Source organism: Spinacia oleracea, chromosome 3 (assembly GCF_020520425.1).
Source record: "Spinacia oleracea cultivar Varoflay chromosome 3, BTI_SOV_V1, whole genome shotgun sequence".
NCBI classification, from domain to species: Eukaryota; Viridiplantae; Streptophyta; class Magnoliopsida; order Caryophyllales; family Amaranthaceae; genus Spinacia; species Spinacia oleracea.
Genome location: NC_079489.1, coordinates 23888450 through 23899560, shown reverse-complemented (window position 1 = coordinate 23899560; position 11111 = coordinate 23888450). Strand labels below are relative to the sequence as shown.

General features: G+C 39.8%; 1 protein-coding gene across 1 annotated transcript; it reads right to left on the bottom strand.

Moving 5' to 3' along the window:
- Positions 1–1840: 1840 nt before the first annotated feature.
- Positions 1841–4118, bottom strand: LOC110776384 (adenylate isopentenyltransferase 5, chloroplastic). Its single transcript, XM_021980940.2, has one exon. The coding sequence runs from the start codon at positions 3440–3442 to the stop codon at positions 2456–2458; it is 987 nt and encodes a 328-aa protein (XP_021836632.1). The 5' UTR covers positions 3443–4118; the 3' UTR covers positions 1841–2455.
- Positions 4119–11111: the final 6993 nt, after the last annotated feature.

Here is an 11111-nt window from a genome sequence, read left to right as displayed (position 1 = left end):
GGAGTGCAAGATATAAAGAACATATTATTGAAGCTTGAATTCATATGGCTCTAGGGGCCGCACGAGTTTTTTTTTTTCCTTCTAGTGGGGGGCCTCTTAGCCGCCCTCTGAAATTCTAAACCCAGGACTATACATGGGAGAACTATTATTTTAATTTCTCTATCTTAAATATTCTGTTTGAAAATATTGTACTTGATGGAACTACTCGATGGCTCAGTGGTTCACAGAGTCATAGGTTCTATAGCTGTTGATAATATGCCATTCTGTTTTCTCATAATATATTCATTTATAGTCCTCAGAAATCAGAACTATAATAAGAATGTATGTGAAAAGAACAGTAAGAAATGGGTAAGAATGGAATACAGTCTCATACAAAAAGTGGAACTGCTGAAAATTTTCATTTTATGGGAGGGATGAGAATTTTCTATTTTCAACAAAAATGGAATTCAAGTCACTATTGTCATTGGTTAATTACTTAAACACTTCGATTTGGCTTACATAAAAATAAATCAAACATTTCATTAAGTTGTTTGATTTTTCTTAATTGCCTTGAAGTTAGTTGAAATCAATTGCTTTCCGAATCAAAGGTGAAATGCGATTGTAACAGAATAGCAGTATGATGTCAAATGTCTTGTCCACCTCACTAGTCACCCCCATGAATAGGAGTTTCTTGGACGTGTTAAGCTCAATTTTGGAATGTAATGTTTAGTAGTGATTGTGTAGACCAGTAGGGTGGTGGACTGAGGGCACATCAGATTTAACCCAGTCTCTAGGATACTTGATTTAGTACTCTCAATTATTTTTTGTCATTCCTAAATGCTTTTGTTTTTTTGTGAGACCAAGTGGGAGTGTCATTATAAGTCAATGTGTACTTTATTGCAGTGTCACATAATATGCTATTAACTATAGAGTTCAACTAGTACAGGACTTCTCTAGTATCCCTATCATTTGAGAAGATGTCCGTGTCCAGTGGCTTAACTTGTTGCAAAAGAAAGTTTGGCTCTTTCCTTGATATGAACTTATACCGTATTTCAATTATCATCTGTTACTGGGCATCAGATCCAAGCCATGTAGTGACAAAGATGAGTCCAATTGGTTGTTTAAAGGATTGAAGGAATGCTGATTTAAAATTCAAGGTAATGCCTTTGTATCTTTGAAAGTTCGAATACAAAAAGAAAAGGATAAGAATGGAGGACCACTTCTATTCTAGATTCTGTCTTGGAACTATTAATACACTAGGAATAACACAGATAGCAGGTCCAATGTAGTTGACGTAAAACTTGTCTTTCTAGAAAGGAAGGAGAAAATTAGTGGAAAGAAAACAAATAAGATCGCGGAACATGTCCCAGCATGGAAGGCTGGTAAATCCTCATAAAATTCACATTTCTTTTGGGAACTTAACTAGGTTAAGGTCAAGACTACACAATTTAATCCTATGGCTTTATAAATTCACTAGGCATCCTTGAGGTATACTGTAATTTGACTAACGTTAACTATTTGTGGTTTGTTGAAAGGATTTAGAAATTTCATTAGGTGCTCCAAAATTTCATTTGGTTCATTGAGTTTCTTTGTGTTTTTAGGAATATTGACCTGGTGTCTTTGAGGTTTACAAAAGTTCAACCCCCGGTAATTTTTTGTGAACTGTAGGGAATTGGTGAGAATACCATTTTTGGATATCTCGGGGGAGAGTAATCATTAAGAAGAAAATGAAGTCCCATCAACGTCAAAACTCTGTGATGGGAACTTATTTCATATTTCAAGCGTCTAATATTCCGCATCTAAAACAATGAAAGGAACAATCAACTGAAATTTAATCTGTAATTTCTTGTGTACGAGTGGCTAAGAGCAAGATGTATATGTTGGAAATCTCAGTAATCCAGTGATTCATACATTATATAAGTAGAAAAACAGATCATAACCCATGGAAGATAGGGGGCACACCGGCACACCGCAAACTGTTCCTATGTGTAAAGAAATGATAAGACAGAAGGCAAACGACAAACCTACTAGTAAAACAAACAAAGAAATGAAAAGACAAAAAAAAAAAATGAAAATGCAAAGGGCGGGCATATTAAAAAGCCAAACGCCATTCCATTTGGTATGGGCTCCTACACTTTAAGGTCCTCCTCTCAAGTGATTGTGGGTACCCACAAGTCTTATTTGGATTATTCCTCATATGCTATATAGGGGCCTACCAGGCCTACTACCTCCACTGAGTTTAACTTAACTGTACGGATATATTTTTGTGTGTACGTGCGCCGTTGCAGCCGTCACAGGCTCGATTTTCAATACTGATACCAACAGTACGGCTCTTTTTCAGCCTGATAGCAACGTCTCTACTGCCTAAAAAAACATATCTTTTTTGTTTTGTTTAGTTTCTCTAAGAGGCAGTCTTCCAATCTCTAGAGGCAAACAAGAAGTATTGATGGATCTTTGTATGTTTAAGAAACCTTGGCTAGTGAGAAGCAGTGGCCATAGCTGCCATAGATGGTACTGTCCTTGGAATGACAGTTGTGCTTGGAGATTTTGGAAAATTTTGCACGCTGGTGGGTCTGTACAGGAATTGTGCCACGGTCATAACACTTGGACCTACAATGAGTCTCTTCCATGCTTCATGAGCATCTTCTCCCTGTTTTAGAAATACTTCTGTAGCATCAATATGATGCAAGTTCCATCCCCAAAAATCTCTTAGTCGATGTATCTTTTGAAGCTGACGGCATGCTAGTTTCCAGGTGTTTTCTTTGACTTCATCAATGGCAAGATGTAGGAGGGTGTCCAAGATTTCTTGGTCCGTATTTTTCCCTTCTGCCCGGAGGAAACTGTCAAATTCAGGGACACCAATTGCACGCCGTATTCCTTGAGTATAATTGGCTTCTGGGTCAAATACCCCTCTTACCTCCTCTAACAAACCTGCTTCCACCATCTGATCAACCCGTTCTGATACAAAGCGTTGGAGAATGGGTAGGGAGAGATCAACCCAGAGGAAGCAACAGTCATACCTTGATGCAAAGTAGGGATCATCATTCACTAGGGATTCGATGAATGAGTTTGATCCACCTGCTATAATTGGGAGCTTATCTTGTTCGATGATGGATTCTATTGCAAGCAAGGCATCATGGCGGAAATTGGTTGCATTGTAATCAGCATCAGGATCTTTTATCCCTAAGAGATGATGGGGTATACCCCGGCACTCTTCTTCTGTCACTTTATTGGTGACTATGTCGAGCCCTTTATACACTTGGATCTTATCAGAATTTATTATTTCAGCTTGGAAATGAGTTGCTAAGTCGATTGAAAGTCTTGACTTTCCAGTCCCTGTTGCTCCCATTACCACCACCACCTTGTCCTTGCGATTATGAAAGTTCAAGGAGTTTGTGTTCAGCCCTCCCGTAAAACTAATAAGGGGTTGTGCTTGTTTGCAGATGGAGTAAGAGAGATTCATGGTGATGAAATAAAAGCCTGCAAATATGTATTTTATGGAACTATACGTCGTAGAATAAGAGATTATTATCTCTGTATAAAGAAGGATTTGAGGAAGGATGGAAGTAGCAGGACAAAAGATCGGAGTCCAATGCCAATGTCCCTAGTATATATACTAATTTTGGTGGCAACTATAAGGAAATGCCCCACAACTTTTTGTACCTTTTTTTGTCGCAGATGCGGCTACTGGGATTACTAATGAGCATGTAACAACTGTTTCTTTTTTGGGGAGGAAGGTACAGAGGAATGAGAGGAAATGGAATTTTAGGCTGTTATGTTTCGCAAAAGCTATGGCCGTAGGCTAAGGCTATGGTGACTATTTGTAGCTAGTGAAAGTTGGACCGTGTTTTGGTATATGCATAACCACTCTGAACTTCAACACCACATAAAATGTGGGAATTTTCTTATCCTTTCTTTTATTTACAGTTGTAAAGACAAACTGAATAAGGGGATCACTTTTTTGCTCTCTCTCTGTCTGTAGGAGATGAGGGCTTTTGAAGGTTTTGCTGACAATGAAAATGACACCAGGGTATACTGAAAAAGAATAGCAAGGCCGGGTATTTATGGTGCTGGGGTTTGTGCTAAAACTTTCATGAAAAATAAAAATAAAACTTCATGCAGATTCTGTTACTCGAGCCTTATCATGACACATTGCATGTAGGGAGTATAATTTTTTACATTTTCTTGTTATCTTCAACCTTAAAATATTATTTGATAAGACAAATTATAAACCACTTGAGCTTTAAGGACTTTGTTGGTTATTTTAAACCTTCAGAGGGTTCTTTGTGCTCAGGGGCCACCTCAGTGGAAGTGGTGGCCTCTTTTATATGAATCCCCAACTTCATCAGTGGAAGTTTAATTAGTTTAAACTATGGCAGTTGTGAGAGAAATGCTAAAAATTGATGCTATTTGGGACCTAGAGTAATGAAAACGCCCCCTCTTCTAAAAGTAGAGGTCATTGGTCTTAAGTACTTCTGCATGTTTAAAAAATTCAAGTCTATCAGATTCAGAACTCAAGATATGTTATTCTAGCTATCTATGTTAATCCCAGCTATCTTGAGTAGTATTTTAAAGCAATATGTGTTGCTCCATATGACTATACTGTATTATTTTGATACTTCTCGCAAGACTACATGTTTAAGCGTGCTCATTTTAATGTTTACCGGTAGGTTGTGTATACAATTGGTGTATTTACTTTTATACATGCTTTGGCAGAATAATTATTTCAGAATATATTCTCATGTACCTTACTGTCCTATAGTAGCTTCCTAAGGTCGAGTCAACGTTCATTGACTTGGCCGAACACTTCAAACAGGATAGGGGCAACATACACCATTGATATAGCATTCTTTTTTTGTTTTCCTTTCTTGTGGGGTGTATTTCCAGATGGAGAATATGTGTTGCTAAAAGACATTGGAGTTAGTCAGCTGGAATATGAATTGCATCATGCTTATTCATGCAGATTCCTTTCAGGCTTGGCTGGTTGTCTTTGAAGGTTAGAGTGCTGGTTCTTTTTTCTTTTTTTGTGTGTGTGTGTGTTGTGTTTTTTAATTTTCTTTTAACTTTGGTTTTATTATTTTATATGTTTGTGATAAACGAATCAGCTTTTGTAGGGAATCTGAGATGGGAAGTTGTTTTCTTTATGAAAATGCACAAAGATTACTTTCGTCTATACGGCTTCCATACTGAAATGATAATATAGAAAATCCAGAAAGTTTCTGTTGCTCATGGAATTTGGTTCTCACGTGGAAATTTGGACCCTCTCTTAGTCTAACATAAGTCAGCCTTAGCACTAGATTTTGTAGTGATAGGACTTGCTAATTTTTTTATGTTTCTGGTCAAAAGTTACTTATGATTTTAAGAATACTTGTTCAAGGTTTCAAGCTGATGAAAAGAGAGAAGAGAATGATTTTAAGAAAAGAAAGGAGAGAAGAAAGAAAATCAGATGAATGAATGTTAAAATGTTTAAGGTTGTTGGATGCTCAAAACTTAATATTACCTACTCCGTACTACGGAATACCATTCAAGTGGAATCTCCTATATATGTCCCCAACTTGCGCAACTGGCTCTGAATTGGCATTAGGCTTCGATGCAAGGGGAAAGCTAAGCTGTATCGAAAAGGCCTGAATTGAGACAGATAGATTAAATATCGGGCATTTCCTACCTAGAGTAGGCATGAATAAGACTAAGAGATTGAGGGCAGTTTGGAAGATTTTCAATGACTGAATTAGATTACATTTAGTACAATACTTAGAAGAGGTGTCCATGGATTAGTGTTTAGGCTTTTGATTAAGGCTCAATCATTTGGAGTAGGTTGTTTGAAACAAGCATTGTTTGCGCACTGCACATACAACTTTAGAATTTGAATTAGGTTAACTGTCGTGACAAGGGTTCACATGTTAAATTTTAACAAGAATGGCATAAAGGCTTATGAAATATGAAATTAAAATATATACAAGCAAGGTGTGCGACACGGGTCAGCTTGATGTCGCTTAAGGGAGGTCTCGGGTTCGAGCCTCGTCGTATACAAAAACTCTTTTTGGGAGACTCACCCACCACAAGCAAGGTGTGCGACACGGGTCAGATCCGGATGTAGTCGGAGCTAAGCTCCGGTGAACCGGGTGTGCTATGCGTAAAAAAAAAAAACTACCATTGTGACTATAAATTGCTCCACCTTTGCCATTTTATTTATGAAGTCCATTGATACACTCTTCCATGGACAAATGTAATTCAGAGGTGCTCTATTGTTTCTCAAACTTGTCCTTGTGACACACATTACAAAGTTTCATGTAGGTAATTCTGTTAAGATATTAGATATTATTCTGTGAATATTCTGTAGAGTCCTAACTATGGTATGTTACCTAATGTGTACCTAGGGTTTAGGTAACTGAGTTGTACTATATATACGTGTGTGATTAATGAGAATGATGGGAGATTACACAATATTTGACATGGTATCAAGAGCCTAGGTTAAAAATCCTAGAATTTTTTTCCGCACGAGTTTGAGAGAGTTTGAGAACAGCGAATTCCTTCGCTTGTTGAGTACTGCGTTCTGAGGAGTTACAAATTCCTAGGGCATAACAATGGGTAACGACGAGGAGCCACCACAAAAGACAATCGTCGCCGCCGTCGATCTGGACTACTATCTTGGGTCAGGTGACGGCCCCGGTATTGTCATCACCCCTGTAAAACTTCGAGGAGCGTCGAACTACGATGAGTGGGCCAAAGCGGTTCGTCGCTCGATGATTTCAAAATTCAAATTTGGTTTTCTTGATGGGTCTTTGAAGGAGCCCATTACGGACGAGACGAAGATGAAACATTGGATTGCGGTCAATTCGATGGTGGTGTCTTGGATCACAAACACCATTGACGAGAGTTTACGTTCGAATCTGGAGGACTTTGATATTGCTCACGAGTTGTGGAGTCATTTGAGGACGCGGTACTGCGTCGTGTCGGGCACCAGGGTTTGCCATATTAAGATGGCTCTGAGTGGTTGCAAGCAGGGCGCGTCTGAGGGCGTCATGGAGTACTATGGCCGCTTGTCGAAGGTATGGAAGGAGTACGTACAGTATGCACGAGTTCCCAGGTGTGTATGTGCGGGTTGTACGTGTAATATAGCGAAGCAGGTGGGGGACATTCATGATGAAGATCGTCTGCACTATTTCCTAATTGGCCTGGATGATCACTATGAAGCCATTCGTGCACAACTGTTAGCACGATCGCCGTTGCCAGGACTCGACGAGGCGTACCAGACGGTTATGAATACCGAGACCATGCGCGCCAAGGCAGCGAGAGGTCCGGAGAGTGTCGGGAGAAACCAGTGGCAGATTTTGTGGTCATTGCAATCGTGAGGGTCATGAGGAAGAAACTTGTTATCAGCTGATTGGATTTCCTGAATGGTGGGATGAGAAGAAACGAGGTGGACGAGGGCCTGGTCGAGGAGGCAGGACGTCGATTAGAGGAGGCAGAGTAGCTCGTGGGGCAGCGTCGTCGACCTGTGGTGTCGCTCGTGCCAATGCCGTGAGCAATGCCACAGGAGGGGCGACAACCACTGCGACGAGTGGAGACGGATCGCAGGGTGCAGTGACGACAACCAATCATGAGCTTGTTGGGGTGACGAAGGAGCAAGTCCAGCAAATAGTTGACATCTTGTCACGACCTTCAAACAAGTTGCAAGGTAATCTTGATTTACGATGGATTGTTGACAGTGGGGCATCACGTCATGTGACGGGTGATATTTCAATCCTGAGAAATATCAAGACATCAAGAAATCAACAGGTTGTGTTGCCGGACGGTCAACCTGCAAATTCAAACCAATATGGTTCGGTGGTCTTGGAGGATGGTTTCGTGCTCGATAATGTTCTATTTGTGCCTAAATTGAACTGCAATTTAATTTCTGTAACTCAATTAAGTGACGAATTACATTGTGCTGCTCAATTTACTAACAAAATGTGTGTTCTTCAGGACCGCTCGACGAGGATGGTGATTGGCGTAGGTGATCGACAGGAAGGACTATATTTTTTCCGTGGGGCTCCAAAGGTTCGTGTGCTAGCAGTGGAGTGTGTGGTCGACTTGTGGCATCAACGGATGGGGCATCCGTCGGAAAAAGTGTTGCAGTTACTTCCTCATGTGAGTCATAAGATTAGGAAGAATAAAACAATTTGTGATGTATGTCCGCGGGCGAGACAATGTAGGGAGAGTTTTTCAGTTAGTGTTAGTCGTGCTAGTCGCACATTTGAATTGGTTCATCTTGATTTATGGGGACCCTACAAGACCCCCTCGTCTTGTGGGGCAAAGTATTTTTTTACCATTGTTGACGATTATTCTAGAGGTGTGTGGATTTATTTACTGAGTAATAAAATGGAAGTTGCATCGACATTTCTTAATTTTGTTGCCATGATTAAGTGTCAGTTTAATCGATCCCTTCGAGTAGTACGCAGTGATAATGGTACTGAATTCAATTGCTTACAAAATTATTTTCGTCAACATGGGATTCTGTTTGAGTCGTCGTGTGTTGGGACGCCTCAACAAAATGGGAGAGTCGAGAGAAAACACCAACATATTTTGAATGTTGGGAGGGCGTTACGTTTTCAAGGAAATCTTCCAATAAAATTTTGGGGGGAATGTATTTTGGCCGCCTGTTACTTGATAAACCGTACACCTACCCCGATCCTTGACAATAAAACACCTTATGAGATGTTGTTTGGTAAACCACCATCGTATGTGCCTATCCGCGTGTTTGGGTGTCTGTGTTATGCATATAATCTCCGGTGTAAAGGGGATAAGTTTGAGTCTCGGAGTCGCCGATGTGTGTTTTTGGGTTATCCGTTTGGCAGGAAGGGATGGCAACTTTATGATCTAGAGACACATGAGTTCTTCGTCTCACGGGATGTCAAGTTTCATGAAGGGACGTTTCCTTTTGTAGATGAATCGGATGTGTTGCCACTGGTGCATGATGGTCATGGGGGGCTTGACCATTGGAGTTTGGATGAGAGTGGGACTACGGGTCCTGAGACCGTGTCGTCGCCTGCAGGTGATACTGCTGGGGTGTCGCCGCCTACAGGTGATACTGAGGGAGTGTTGTCGCTTCCGGGAGCTGATGAGGGGGTGTCATTGACCAGTGGCGACGACAGGGGAGTGTCGTCGCCTGTCAGGGAGGAACAACAACATGAAACACCTAGTCGAGTGGATTCAGACGTCGTCTCAGCAACGACAGGTGTCGATGAGACGACGTGTAGTGATGAGAGTGAGACAAGGCAGTCATCAGCCCGTCGTATGTGTCGAGACTGTCGACGAAGGTTCAGTTAGCAGATATCGTCACTAAAGCGTTGGGGAAGAAGCAATTTGAGTTTTTTTTGAACAAGATGGGCATTCGAGATCTACATGCTCCACCTTGAGGGGGGATGTTAAGATATGTTAAGATATTAGATATTATTCTGTGAATATTCTGTAGAGTCCTAACTATGGTATGTTACCTAATGTGTACCTAGGGTTTAGGTAACTGAGTTGTACTATATATACGTGTGTGATTAATGAGAATGATGGGAGATTACACAATATTTGACAAATTCTTCCCTTTTTTAAGCCACTAATACTATGGCACTAACTAAGTGAACAAAAGCAAGGGAGTAGTGACCCATATAGTATTGTTACACTCCTTCAATAGCTTTTATGTTGCGACCTTTGTCCGGCATAGGGTTTTAGCAGGATTCAATGAACTGGGGAGGTTTGGTGGTTTTGTTGGCATCTATGGTATCACCCACTGCCTAGGGTGTTAATGTGTTATGCTACTTCTCCGTTATTTTCAACTCTACCTTTTTATCCGAGTTTGGTTACCTCGTTGTTCTCTCTCACCCCCAGTTTCTAAAAGGTGGCCACAACTGCAGTTTGTTTTAACAAGGTTTGCCTCGCAAGTTTCAGTTTAGGGATATATGAGGATAAAAAAAAAATTAAAAAATATATTTATGAGAAGGAAAATAAAATAGTACTTGAAAATATTTAGAGCAAAATAAAATTAAAAAAATATTTATGCGAACCAAAATAAAATAGTACTTGAAAAATGATAAAAATAAAAAATAGTACTCAACAACTTGAAGTGACCAATATATATGGCCCATTCTCTCTTGTTACGTGTGTGTCCACTTGATGATTGTAATTGCATTTTTAATAATTTGATGAAGACGACTGGAATCGGCATCTCATCAATTCATCATTGTTTGGCGCCTAGCATCGCATAATCATTAGAAATGGAGTTCCTAACATTATCTGGAATAACCAACTTGTCAATTTGTTTATTTCAAAAGCTACCGGTCAAACAACTTTGAACCTGACTTTTTTTGTTATTGTTATTGTTATTGTTATTTGTTTTTCTTATCAGTACATACGTAGGCATCGTAATGACTTGAATGTTACTCCCTCTTCTCTTTTTATTTGTCAGTTAGGTATTTTATCCGTCTCTAAAAATTGGTCTTATATTAAAGTGAACATGAAAATCACAAGTTTACATTCACATAACATACATTCGGTCGCAACAATTTTGTACCAAAAACAGAACAAAGTAAAATAGGCTTAGCGGCAAGCAATGAGTACCAAAGGTTGTATCATAATTTTTGACTATATGTGATCAATTAAGTGCAAGCTAGGGATTACTAAATACAACTCTGTATGTAGGGATGTTAAATCAGGTCATCGAGTCGGTTTCAGATTGGTTATAAATGGTTTGGGTCACATTGACATTGTATAGTGGGATCAATGTTTTTATTCTGGTCGATTCAGACTGTTTCCGTGAACTTTGAATTCAGATGAAATCGAGCTATATACTGTTTCGGGTTCGAGTCTGTTTCGGTTTGGATAATTTTGGCCTGGGTCAACATCGGATTCGGTAATTGAACTGATTAGGGTTTAAAATGGTTTTGTCCCTTTTTGTTTTGGTTTAGGTGTATGTTGGATTCAGGTACACTTTTGACCGGTTTTTTGCAGGTGGTTCATGTTTGGATCGGATAAGATTCGGGTCTAGTTTGGATTGTTGAATTTCAGTTTCGGGTCATGTTCGGATTGGACGTACCTTAGATTCAGGTCAATTACATATTCAGCTTGCGGTTCGAGTTTAGTTCGAATTCGACTTGTATTCT